This window comes from Gracilinanus agilis, chromosome 5 (genome assembly GCF_016433145.1).
Source record: "Gracilinanus agilis isolate LMUSP501 chromosome 5, AgileGrace, whole genome shotgun sequence".
NCBI lineage: Eukaryota > Metazoa > Chordata > Mammalia > Didelphimorphia > Didelphidae > Gracilinanus > Gracilinanus agilis.
In genome coordinates this window covers 235,068,066-235,081,496 of record NC_058134.1, presented here as the reverse complement: position 1 = coordinate 235,081,496, position 13,431 = coordinate 235,068,066, and the positions used below count along the sequence as shown (strand labels likewise).

Sequence of the window (13,431 nt, the reverse complement as noted above, 5' to 3'; positions counted from 1 at the left end):
TCTTATCAGTTATTTAGTTTCTTTTTGGCCCAGGGCAGAGGACCTCCTGTAAGGTAGTCTAGGTTTCCCCTTTCCCCTTTAACTCTCCATCTTGAGGTCTCCTGCTTGTGCCCACTGTTATGGCTTTTCTTAGAAACATGGGTAATTGGGGGAAAAAATTATGGTAGTGCTTTAGGGCTGAGCCATTATAAGAGGATATCCAGAGGATGATGAAGGATTTTGAGGTTCTATCAGACTGGAGAAGGGCAAATAATGATTTCCACCAAGGAAGAGAATGGCTGTACACTATAGGTAGGAGACCTCTATCTGAGAAATTGTCTACAAAATCTCCCCCTCCTCCTTTTCTGTATTCCTTCCCATCTTGGCTACGTTCATTTTATTTGTACGGAAACTTGAAATTTAACGTACCGATGAAACTTCATTTTTTGGATAACTATGTAAATAGAATTGGTATCCTTTGAAATCTACCTCTTTTGTTTTATTCTGTGAGTCCACAGCCTTCTCTAGATGGCCATTGGGCACCAGGATCCAGAAATGGCCATGAAATTTCCTGCTTGAAAGTTGTGCTCCCAGAAGCTCTTCTTGGTTTTCTATGGTTTAACAGTTTATCCAGCCTTGGACAAAGGTTTGGAAGTCTCCCTTATCATATTTGCAGATGACATCAAACAAAGCAAACTTGTTCAAGCCAACCTCCCTGGACTCTCAGGACCCAAAAAAGCTTTCTGAAAGGCTAGAACCCTGGAAGGGAGCCAGGAGGATGAAATCCCAACAGGAATTAACACACAGTCTTATGGTTGGGTTCATCATACTTAGAGGCTGGAGAGTGGTTTTTTCTGAAAAAGCTACGGGGATTTTCATGGACTAGAAATTCAGTGAGGCAGTGGTATGAGAGGGCAAGTGTCAAGACTCAGGGGGCACGTGATCACTTTCTTTTAAAAAAAGCAGTCAGGGTAGCTGGGTGGCTCAGTGTATAGAGCACCAGGCCCTGAGATGGGAGGTCCTGGGTTCAAATTTGACCCCAGACACTTCTTACCTATGTGATTCTGGGCAATTCACTTAACCCCCATTGCCTAGCCCTTCTGCCTTAGAACCAATACATAGTATTGATTCTAAGACAGAAGGTAAATGTTCTTTGTGGAAAAGAAAAGAAAAGAAGGAAGGGAGGGAGGGAAGGAGGGAGGCAGTCAAGGGGAAGAAAATTTGGACTTGTTTTGTTTGGTCTAGAAAGCCTGAAGTAGGAGCAACAGTTGAAATTATAGAGTCACAGTGTTAGATGCCAAGAAATGCTTCCTAATAATTAGAGCCATCCAGAAGTACTATGGAAGGTAGTGAGTTCACCATTGCTGGAGGTCTTCAAGTAAAGCCCAGGACCCCCAACCTGTCTTGTCTCTTCCCTTGGAGCTTGGCCATTATTGTCTCAATTCAGTGAAAAATACTTTTTTTTTTTTTTTAAACCCTTACCTTCTGTCTTAGAATGATTCTAGGTGGCGGTTTGGGTAAGGGCTAGCCAATTGGGGTTAAATGACTTGCCCAGGGTCACAGCAGCTAGGAAGTAGATGAGGCCAGATCCTGTCTCTGGAGCCAGCTCTCTAACCAGTGAGCCATTTAGCTGCTTTTTAGAAATTTTTTTTTTTTAAGAATTTTTTTTAAAGAAATGACTGAGAGAGTGGAGAGAGCAGAGCCAAGAGTAGGAGAGGAGAGGATGTCAGGCTCTGGGTGAGAATGAGAACTTGCTATGTGCCTGGTACCAGCAGAGGTACCTGATGAATACCTGAAGGCTGCATGATGGGAACTAAGCTGTGCTGATTTCGTCTTCCGCCCCCCAGATGGGGCTCTGGGAATGGTAGGTGACTTGCAGTCTGGGGACAGCTCTTTCTGTGGTCCCTGTGGCCAGACTGTTTTGGGGGAGCTATGTGGGGGGCATTGATGGTTGGGTTATCCTTGGGGTCACAACACTAGCAAATGCTTTAATAAATGCTTGTTGCCCAACAAAAATTGATCAAGGAAATGTAAATTCATTTGAGGGATGACCTCTATTGACACCCCTTAATTTTATCTGCTAATGCAAGTCATTGCAACCCTAAGAGCTAGGTTTGGAAGGACAATGAAGCATTTGCCTATTGTCCTGTCTGAGCTTCCCAGTGACCTGGTGGAAGGGGCTATGACTATTTCCATTTTGCTGTAGAGGAAACTGAGTCTGAGAGATGTTAAAGTGCAGGGTTAAGCGAGGTGGGATGAGAGCCAAGTCAGACACATGCATAGCTAGGAGATCCTGGGCAAGTTGCTACACCCCATTGGCCTCAGTTTCCTTATCTGTAAAATGAGTCAGAGAAAGAAGGGACAAACTACTCGGGATGGAGCCCCAGAGAGTCAGACACCACTGAACCCCCACATGTTAGGTGAGTTGCCCTGGTCACGCAGCCACTCCCCGAGGGCTACGCGGCTGACTGTTGGTCCCCATTTCTCTCTTCTGGAGCTTCCAGCCCAATGTGGTCTGTGACACTGCTGCCTTCCCTCTCGGATGATGGCCTCCATGGACCTTGGCAGCCTCCTCAGAGGCCCCGGGCAGCTACTGAGCCGCAGAGGCCGAGCTCTCACAGCAGAGAGCAGGAGTGATGCAGGAGGCCCTGGAGCTGCCGCTGCTGAGCAGAGCACCCTCTTTCTGGCCCGGAGAGGGGGAGGTTCTTAGTGGCTCTGGGAAATCCAGATATTTTTAGCCTTAAACAGAACCTGGCATGAGATGGGTTCCTCAGACAAAACATCTGAATGTGGCCAGAAAGGCTCATTTGTGCTCTTCTCTTCCCTCCTCCTCCCTGGCTGGGATGGAGCCAGCAGCTGGCTTCCAGAGAGGTCCCCGCTGGGGAGGCTGGCTGTTGTGGTCAGCATCCAGAGACATCTTTCCTCTGCAGAGGTAGCCGCCCATCAATGGATCAGCACTGACCCCCGGCCATTCCTCTTCTCATTCTCTCTGTCTCTCACTCTCAAACTCAGAACTTCTGTCTTGGCATCAGTACGCAGAAGAGTGGTGCAGGCAGGGCAATTGGGGTCCCCCAGCTAGGAAGTGTCTGAGGCTACATTGGAACCCAGGACCTTCCCCACGACACTGCCCCCTCCTTCTCTTTTCTTCTTTGAGAACTGTGGATTGTTTTGAGGATAGTGGTGGTGAGGGATTATATTTGAAAATGAACATGATAGAGAAAGGATAGTAGCACTAAAAAATGTTTGAGGCTCATGGATAGGGATGAGGATAATGGAGGTTAGAGCCTTAGGCTTAGTTTGGCTTCAGTACTTGTGGTTGGCAGCCAGCTTGGTAGGAGACAGTCTGTGAACAAGAAGAATTCCAAAAATGGTGGCTGGGCTTGGCAGGCCATCCTTTGGGAGAAGAGGTTTTTGGTCTTTTTCTGTGTTGGGGGGTCCCTTTGGTGGTCTCATGAATTCTATGCATAGAAATGTAGTTTTAGGGGGCAGCTGGGTGGCTCAGTGGATATAGGTATAGAGACAGGAGGTCCTGGGTTCAAATTTGGCCTCAGACACTTCCCTAGCTGTGTGACCCTGGGCAAGTCACTTGACCCCCCCCCACTGCCTAGCCCTTACTCCTCTAATGCTTTGGAACCAGTACACAGTATTGAATCTAAGATGGAAGGCAAGGGTTTAAAAAACAAGCACGAAGTGCCTTCTGGGTGAATGAATTCATGATTCAAAAGGTAGGAAGCAGCCTCTCTGCGTGGGGCCGGGCCAGGCTGAACTGGGCTTCTTTTCCCCAGTGGCCCCGGCCTTGCTTTAAAGACGCCTCCAGGTGATTTCTGCTTGTGTTGCAGAGCCCCAGTGGACTGCTGCTGACGCCCAGCCCGCTGCTGTCTAGCATCCACTTCTGGAGCAGCCTGAGCCCCGTGGCCCCTCTGAGCTCCGCCCAGCTGCCAGGACCCAACACCTTGTTCCAGGTGAGCTTCCGGGGGCGGGACCTCAGGGGGCGGGACCATCGGCTCTTCCTGTGGCCCCGCCCCTGGCTGGGGAGGCCTGCCAGGACCCAACACCTTGTTCCAGGTGAGCTTCCGGGGGCGGGGCCTCAGGGGGCGGGACCACCGGCTCTTCTGTGGCCCCGCCCCTGGCCGGGGAGGCCCAGGAAAGTCTAAAACTCCCTGTCTGCCACGGGGATAGGGAATACAGAACCCGGATCTCTAGGGTCGCGGGGGAAAAAGTGAGCATGGGACAAAATCTCTCAGCTTGCAGAAACTGGGTTCTTATTTTTGTTACTACACCGAGAAGAAAAATGGCCACAAAACCTCTTCGTGCAGGCAGAACCACGTCTGGGGCTAGAGTCGGAGGGTCTGGATTCTAATCAAGCTGCTCCGTCTCAGTTTCCTCATCAGTAACAATGGGAGAAGGGTAACAAAAAATACATTATCTCATAACTACTGTAATAGCTCAGTCAACGAATGTCAGTCAGGCCCGTGCTAAGGGCTGGGGACACAAAGGAAGCTCAAACACAGCCTCATGGGAGAGGTCCCGGGCAGGCAATTTCATACAAAAGAGACCGGATCAGAGGAGACATTCGAACTCTTGTCTCTGGGACATCTATCTCCCTGACTCTTTTTTTAAAGGGGATATCAGAAAAAAAGGTAAGGGAGTGAGAACAGCAAGGTGGCTCCTGAGCCAGGCTGGAGTGGAGAGGTCCTGGGTTCAAATGTGGCCTCACACTTCCCAGCTGGGTGGCCCTGGGCTAGTCCCTTCACCCCCAATGCCCAGCCCTGACTTAGTATCCTTTGGGAAGCCAGAGGTAAGGGTTTTAATCTCAGCTTGTCAGATTTCCTTCTCTGCTGTTTTTGGAGGGAATTCACTCTGCTAGGCCCATTCTAAATCCTGGCCCTGGGTCCGCTTGAGTCTTCAGACTGGCCTCAGCCAGAGCTTCTAGGGAAAGCTTCGGCTCATCATCTCAGAGCGAGACCTCTCACTCTTCCTAGAGCAGGCACTGAATAGATGGAGTCTTCATTCATTTACCATTTTAATCATTTGGGGCAGTGATTCTGTGCGGCAGCGATCCAGGGGGGTGGTGATGGTCACAGGTGCATTTCCAGGGGACTAAGTAATATTTTTTCCGGAAAGGGGGCGGGAGGCCAAAAAAGTTTGGGAACCACAGATTTGGGGACTTGGCAAAAGGGGCATGTGTGTGCCAGCTCCTCATTTAGTATTCTCAGTCAATGAATTGCAAATCCAGAGGCATGATGGGTGACTGTAGCTATAGCCACAGGGTCAGGGTTTTTAACCATTTTTCTAAGTCACAGCCCCCTTTTCAGAATCGTGTCCTTAAATGTATAAAATAAAATACAGAGGATGACAAAGGAGACCCAGCATATTGAAATAGAGTTGTCAAAACAAAATTCGTGGAAACCAGATTAATTGCTGCTGCAGAGAAGCCTGGGGATTTGGGGGCCAGTCCAGGAAATGATGGACCAACAGAGTCCCCCACCCCCCATCTTTATAAAAGGGAACATAACAGGGAGAGAGAAGCTATTCCAGGCAGCCTGGGGGAGGCAATTTTAAAAAATTCATCATGTCTGAAAATAACTCCCTGCAAAAAACAACTCTTCCTAGACTCTGTCTGCCATCCGTGCTCGAATGCGAGAACCGAGCACACAGACGTGGCCTCTAATGAGTTTTCAGCGAGGCTGGCAACTTTCCTGTGGTGATAATTAGAAGAGAAAACTCGATCCGAATCCTTCAGGTGAAAGCTGACAGATCTCGGACGGCTCAGCTCCATCATGAAAAAGATGTTGTCTGAGTTTGGGGGGAACAAAAGAAATCAGGGATGACAGTCATGACAAATTAGTGGGAGACATCAAAGGAGACCGGAGATGATGAAAAGAACAACTCATCCTTCCCAGAGAATTCTTTGTAATTAAGACAATCTTAGGGCCTGAAAGGCCGTAGGCAGGAGAAGACAGAAAATTGCTACTGTCCCTAAAGTCTTAGGGCTGTTTTAAACTTTAAAAGCTGAAATAGATTGGTAAATTCCCAAAACACCAGCAAAGGAAGAGACTGGAGAAACTCCTTACCCTTTTCCTTCTGCAAAAAAGTCATGGGGTTCTGTGTGACCCTGGACAAATCATTTAGCCCCCACTGCCCAGTCCTTACCAATCTTCTGCCTTGGAACCAATACAGAGAATTGATTCTAAGACAGAAAGTAAGGGTTTAAAAAAAAGTCATGGGTAGTAGATAGGATGTGAGTGGAGAAAAGTTCTGGAACTTGGAGGCTTTAAGCAGCACTAAGATTTTGGGGATGTACTGACTATACATACATGTCTTTGGCAGCAGAATCTGTACTTCCATCACGCCCTTGACACACAGTGGTTGTGTGGCCCTGGGCAGGTCACTCATCTGTGCCAAACACATAGCCCACAATACTCCTAAGTGCAGCCAGAACCACATTAAAATGCAATTGGGAACTATTTAAGAAAATAAATACAATAAAACATAGCTGTTATCCTGCAGGGATCTGGGTGCATGGATTAGTGCCACCCCCCCAAACCCCCCATTTCTATTTGAGGTTGACACCTCTACTTTAAGCCGCTAGGACTTGCCCAAAAGGTGCCAGCCCACCACACTGACAACAGAAGTTTTCACATCTGGAAGGTCCCAATACCAACGATATCATAGGTAGCTTCAGCTCCTCTCCTCTCACTTGAGGGTCCTCAGTAAGACATTTTCGGAGCCTCCCAGTTACCAGTGTGTCCCCCACTCAAGTTGTTTATTATCTCCTAGATCATAGCCTTCACACTATCCCCAACCCTCACTCTCAGGCCATCACCTCTTCCCTCATGGGCGTCCCTGGCCCCCATCTTCTCTAGAGCATCCCCTAACTGGCTGCCAAATAAGTTTTCCATAAAGGGAGATGTGGTTGTGATTTCTCTACTTGGGGAAGACCTCTCTAGAGCTTCCTGTCATGTCTGCAATGAAATATGAATGCTTAAAAAAAAATAACTCTTACTTTCTTAGTAACAAGTCAAGATAGAAGGGTGAGGGTTGGGCAAACCGGGTAAAGTGACTTGCCCTGGAAAGTATTGAGGCCAGATCTGAACCCAGGACCTAGTGTCTCTAGGCCTGGCTCTCAACCCACTTGGGCCACCCAACTGCCCCCACCATACTGCAGTTCCTCTACCACTTAGCAACTGGTTTGATGGACTGTGGCAGCCGTTTAGTCCTCAAGCTTTGCCCATGGTGTCTGAGCTGGCCCACAGACAAGTCTTGTGCGTGTTCATCCAGCGACATCCCCGCAGTGGCTCCCTGCCCTTTCCTGAGGAGAGAGGAGCCCTTGCCGTGCCGCAGGACGAGGACGCGGTTCTCCTTCGTCTCCAACATCGGCACTCTCTGGAGAGCCGACGGCCAGTCTCAGTCATTATGGATCCTAACCTTTAGAAGCGCCGATCTCTCCGTGTTTAGAAGCCCCGTTGGGTGGGTCGGTCCTCCTCGCGGGCTGGTGATGGTGACCTCGTGCTTTTTCTTCCCCTTGTCTAGTTCCCAACTCTGCTCAACGGTCACATACCCGTGCCCATTCCCGGGCTGGACAGAGCCTCTTCCCCAGGACTGCTTTCCTCAAGTGCTCAGAAATCCTGATGCTCCCGCCATGGAGAACTCATGAACTGATCTAAGAACTCCACCGCGACGGCGATGGGCTACGCTAGTTCTGCTGCGCCGCGACAAGGACATTGTGAAACCCTGTTACTACGGTTTGCACTTTCCACTCCCTGGATAGTCTAGTTTGTTACTTTAGCCTTTTTATCAACAGCTTTTTATATATATGTGCAAGTATATATAAAAACCTGGTTTGCATTAAATAATTTTTTCACATTTTTATATTCTCTTAGCTCTCGAGTGTTGAACACTGTTGACAGTGAAGACTTTTCTTAATGGATTTCATTGTATCTAATAAGGATGTGAAGCTTCCCCCCTCCCCGCCCCCCTAATTCCGCACCGTGCTTATGTACACTATAACCGGCTGTGCCTTCCTTTGCATAATGTTTAATGTTATGTAAATGATTTCTATATTTTCTAGTATTATGAGAAAATGGTTGAGACAAAAATGTGTTGCATTATTTCTCACAAGGAGGCAATGTGAAGGCACATTCATATAACTTTTACTTTGTGCTTTCAAATTGTATACAAAATTGCCTTATAATTTCTGAACTGAAAGATAACAGTAAGTCGACTGTCCAAAGTAATGAGTTGTTTTTTTTTTTTTAAAGAATAAACCAAGCCATATATAGACAATGAATATTTATAGATTGAAATGTTCTGAGGGCATATTCGAAGCATCATTTCAAAAGACCAAAGTTCTAGCTGCTGCCAGACCCTTCTGGATTCTTTGCAAACAGAGACTGGAGGCCGTAGAAGCCGCCGAGGGGGACCCTGTCTCCATAGCCCTGGGGCCTGTGTTGGATTGCTCCCCGTCATTACATGGTCTCTTAGTGATCTAGGATGACTGGAGCTTCCATTTTCCATAGAGAATGACTCATCTGACTACATTTACTGTGTCGCTATGTGTTCAGTGTTCCGCAGAACCCTTAGGATTGTAGGTAGAATATTTAAAACCTAGTGTTTTGAAAGGGGCTCCCCTTAAAGGGGGTTCTCAGCTTTGGAAATTTGGGCAGAATGCTCTACTTACTTGGTGTGTCTTACATTTATGGTCAAGGTGAAGGAAACCCAATATGAGTTCAGATGGTTTTCTGAAAGCACTGTGCTTGTGGAGCTCAATCGAACTGTTTTCAAGTAATTTGGAACAAGCTATATAGTCGATGTGCATTTGCAATTTAGAATAGTGATTAGGAAAATGTGTCCTGAGGGACAAAGCTAAGTGAGAGCCAGCCTTCCTTCTAACTGTATTTCTGGTTGGTTTGTTTTTTGCCCAGATTACAGGCATCCTGATAGAGGATGGAAGAAAGACCCCAGGAAAAGTGTCTGGTACTGGTGAATTCAAGATTGGGTTAATTACAATCCTTAATTACTTTACTGGTCATGAAAACAATCTGGAACCATTACTATGTAGCTAATTGGTCTGGACCATCCATTAAATGCACTACGATGGGACAACAATAAATATTAGCCTATACGTACAATTCTTCCAAATATACTTAGATATTTTCTAAGTCAAACATTTCGATTCTATTTTTTCAAATGCTCAGCGATTCCAGATTTTTGGATCATTTGGAAAAGAACAAAGAAACTTGATTCTATGAATAGCAATTATGTTAGTAGGGAAAAAAATCAAATATACACACTATGACTACTTAAAGTAGTCCAGTTAGTCTTGGTAGCTTATACCCATCTCTCATTCCCCCCCCCCCAAAAGTACATAACTGACCAGAAAGGGAATACAGCCCAAGGGACTGGTGGTCACAGGCAGTTTTAGAGCTGAAAGGAGCCTCTGAGATTCCATTTACTTCTTCTCTTAAAAATGGAATCACAAAGGCCCAAGGAGATTGGGTGACTTCTCCAAAGTCCCAAAGATGTCACCAAGTCAAGATCTGATTCCCAGCTTATTACTTTTTCCAATATGCCATCGTGTCCCTTTCCAGTGATCCTCTGGTGGAAAAAGTGAGATGGTGGAATCCTTGCGATTGCTCGAGTGGCAACGAGAAACCTGGCTTGAACACTCTAAAATCACACAGTTAGGAGAAGCAATCACTCCAACACCCAAGTTCCCCCAATTCTTACCAGGGGGTGGAATCTGATCCGAGAACATTCCCCCCCCCCCCATTGTCTCCTACATCAAGCAAGCAAACCTATAGTGAGTGGTTCAAGATGGAAAACTACCGTCCCTAATGGAGCGAAATGAATGCTAGCTGGAGGCATGGGAGACAAGTTGTCATTGGCCTGCCCCACTCTATTCTCCACACGGACATTGTCCCCCTCTAGCCAGAAGATGAGACTTGAAAAAGCATTTAATACCCCCCTCCCCCCAGTAAATAGCTCTTCAGCTCCCCGCGACCATAACCTCGATGCTGGATTCCGTACAGGCATCCTCATTCACTTGCATTTATGTATGTATCATTTTTACTGTTACATTTTTTTGTTCAATAAAACAATGTTTTTTTTTAAAACTTGTACCAGCATTTAATACTAACTGCTTTGTCAGCAGAGGGGGGTTAGACTGCCTTGATCTGTGGGACTGCTCTGAGGAGGGCTGGGGGTGAGAGCAGCCCCAGCTGGCATGCGCTGGACCCCCTCTGGTTTTGCTCTTCCACACGGGGGAAACCAGTTAGGATCAGAGAAGCCATCTCCTTGGAAGAAGACGCTTGTTAACTCCAGTCTGACTTTGTGCCACGTATTCTGTGGCAGGCAGAGACAAGCGAGAAGTCAGAAGGCCAGTTTTTGTTTTTTGAAACCCTAAGACAGAGGAGTGACAAAGGCTAAGCACCCAGAATGAAGTGACTTGCCCAGGATCACACAGCTAGGAAGTGGCCTAGGTGAGATTTGTATCAAGGTGTTCCCACCCCAGGCCTGGAGCTCTATCCACTGGCCTACCTAGCTGCCCCAAGGTCAGTTCTTTTGAGGTAAATTTGGCATAATTTTTTTTATTAGAAGTGTCATACGTTTGAGTCTGCAGGGAGGAAAGTTTTTCCATGATCTCCCACATTTTTTTTTGGGACTATATATTTCTCAGCTGCCCACAATACAGGGATATGACTGAGTTGAAATATTCCATCTGAGACCCACCCCCAAAATATTTGCCATGAATTAACTATGAGACAAGGGGATCTGCAAAGCAAAAAAGAGACAATGGTGCCAATGAGGTGAGTTTGCATTTCCTTGTGACTCTGCACCAATAATTCAGAATCTGCCACCCACATCCCACCCCCACCCCCTCCCCCATTTTCACTCATATAGGCATTCTTAAATTGTCTAAAAAAGTAGGTTACCAAAAAGGTAGAAAAAAATGTTTTCTTTCTTACCTCTGAGAACCGTGCTGGTTTTCCATGAAAGGGAAGTTTCTGACAGGAACTCTAGGCCAGAGGTTCAAGATCCTTCCCTCAAAATGTTGGCCGGGGACCCCAGAGCAGCCCGGTACAGTAACAACAAAGCCCTTCCGGGCATCCCCATCCCACAACAGAGTTTGGATGGCAATTTCTGGAAATATTTTTTCCACTCTCTTGGGAGAAACTCAGGCTTTGGGGATGAATTGAGGCAGGTGAAGGTGGTGACCCACCCGCCACCCAATGCACAGAACCTCTATCCCACTGATGCACAGGAGATGAAAACTGGCCCCTGCACGGCCGCCACAGCCAGAGAACGGGCAGAAGGAAAGGCCCTCATGGCCCTCCTCCAGATCCCTCCAGAGGTATCAGGACTGTAAGACCTAAGGAACCCAAGGAGGAGCGGGGGTTGGGGTTGGGGGTGGGTGACTGCCCATTGGTCCCTCTTCTGTAGAAGAATCACAATTTGACAAAACCATATTTTAACAACATGGAGATTTTGTTATTATAAACTTCAAAACAAAACCAAGGAATTCCACATAATATTTATACTTTCAAAAGTACAATATTAATACGTGTTTGTCAGTTAGAAATAACAGCAGTTTGTTAGGTCTACAGGATTTAACGTAAAACCAGTTTACAAATGCTGGAAAGCAGTAGTGGTCCAATATTCACCAGTATACATGAATCTGTTTCTTCCAGAAAATAAAAAAAAAAAAAAACTCAAATAATTAAATTTACCAGTATCATGAACTATTAATAAAACATCCCCCCCAACATGCCACAATCATTATTCACAAATAAAGTTAAAAGGAAATATACAAAAATTCACTTAATACTGTTAAATAACAATAAACTACAAGATTTCCTGAACAGAAATGGTAGGACCCCTGAATGTTTTACAGTGAATGTCAGGAAAAAATTGAAGTCATCTATGACTATTTTCATGATATACCAGCCAGAGATTTACACGACCATTTCAAAAGATCCCAATAAAGATTTACAGTCTGTAAGATGCACGACACAAATCATTGTTAAAGGTGAACACAAATGCTTAAAAACCACGGTTCCCATCATCCACCGGGTGCATTTCTGGCGCTCAGCGAGATGCCCAGGCAGAGCCAGACGCCCATCATCTCCGGGGGACAGAGAATGGCGACGAGCTGTGGACAGCCTCCAAGTTCTCATGGTGGGAAAAGCATGTCGTTAGTCATGGCTCACGTCACATACCTATCACAGCTTCCAGCTGATTCCAAGTGACTAGCACGGGGAGGTGGGGGGGAGGCAGGAAATGAAAGCTGTTCTCCAACAGAGAAAATCATCCTGCTTCTCCCCAAAGAAAACTGTTTCAGAAGAATAACAGGACAAGAGGGCGGGCTGAATGGACGTGTGTGAGCCAGTCCTCAGCGGACTAAAACACAACATAAAGGAAGGTCGGGAGCACGAGACGTTGCTAAGAGGGAGCTGACGGACAAAGAGAGTCCACGGGGCTCGATCCTTCCTCCCCTCCTTCTCTCCCTCGGGTCGGGGGCCGGGGGGGGCCGGTATTCACTGGCTTGAGTCAACTTGGGCAACACGTAGCTTTGCTAAACATAACGTGCTCATCGCCAATGTTAAATAAGAAACTGTCTCATGGACTTGGGAGCATCGAATGGTTCGCCCATGGTAGGATGAGCAAAGCTAAGTTTACATTCCAGGAAACATTGCAGTTTAATAAAAAATAACAGACAGACAAACAAACAAACAGACTGCAGCAGTCAAACAGTTTATGAGGAGAAACAGATGCATTCACATATCATAAAGCCATTGCAACTTCTTCAGGCATTCAACTGTTGTGTTAAATAGACAGACAGTAGTTACTTAGCAGCAATGATTCCGCAATAAATAATGCACTGTGTTTCTCAGTCCTGCACAAAAATGGCAGCTCCGGCTACAGCCACAGCTGTAACCGACTGGCTCTCGTGGCAGAGGAGACCTTAAAACCGACTGTACAAGAAATTGTCACACTGTGACAACAAATATAAAAACATAATCTGCAGGTTGGAAATAAAAAGACTCCACTGGGAAGAGGACAGCGTAGACACACGGAGATTCCAAGTCCACCAAAACAAAGAATGGCCTTCAGATCTGAGTCCTTGATTGGTAAGGGAGGCTGGGGCTGAGCTTGAAATCCTGCTAGCGAACTTAAAAGAGCATGCTCTGTCTTCTGTTCTTCCCGTGTCCTAAAATATAAAGTCATTTGGTGAGGCAGTTCAGAGTTCAGAGTTCACCCCACACATCTGGTGACCCGAGGCCACATCATGTTCCCACCAGCAAAATCTAAGACCCGGTGGTCAGGGCGACTGGATGGTTTATTGTTTTGTTTTGTTTTAAATGAACCCATTTGGGGCCGGGGTCAGTCTACAGCTTCTAGGCTTCCAAGTGATGAAGCTGAAGGCTAGGTAAGCACAGGGTACATCTTCCG

At 46.6% G+C, this 13,431-nt stretch overlaps 2 protein-coding genes across 2 annotated transcripts in view; one reads left to right on the top strand and one right to left on the bottom strand.

Annotated features, from left to right (window-relative positions):
* ELK3 (ETS transcription factor ELK3) overlaps positions 1-8,269 on the top strand; it is a 93,069-nt gene extending 84,800 nt beyond the window's left edge. The window contains exons 4-5 of the mRNA XM_044677265.1: positions 3,819-3,941; positions 7,513-8,269. Of these exons, the coding sequence (XP_044533200.1) occupies positions 3,819-3,941; positions 7,513-7,611 (222 nt within the window). The 3' untranslated portion in view covers positions 7,612-8,269. The remainder of the gene's footprint in view (positions 1-3,818; positions 3,942-7,512) is intronic.
* A 3,186-nt stretch (positions 8,270-11,455) lies between these two features.
* CDK17 (cyclin dependent kinase 17) overlaps positions 11,456-13,431 on the bottom strand; it is a 143,211-nt gene continuing 141,235 nt past the window's right edge. Inside the window, exon 17 of the mRNA XM_044678329.1 lies at positions 11,456-13,189. Within this exon, the coding sequence (XP_044534264.1) occupies positions 13,152-13,189 (38 nt within the window). The 3' untranslated portion in view covers positions 11,456-13,151. The remainder of the gene's footprint in view (positions 13,190-13,431) is intronic.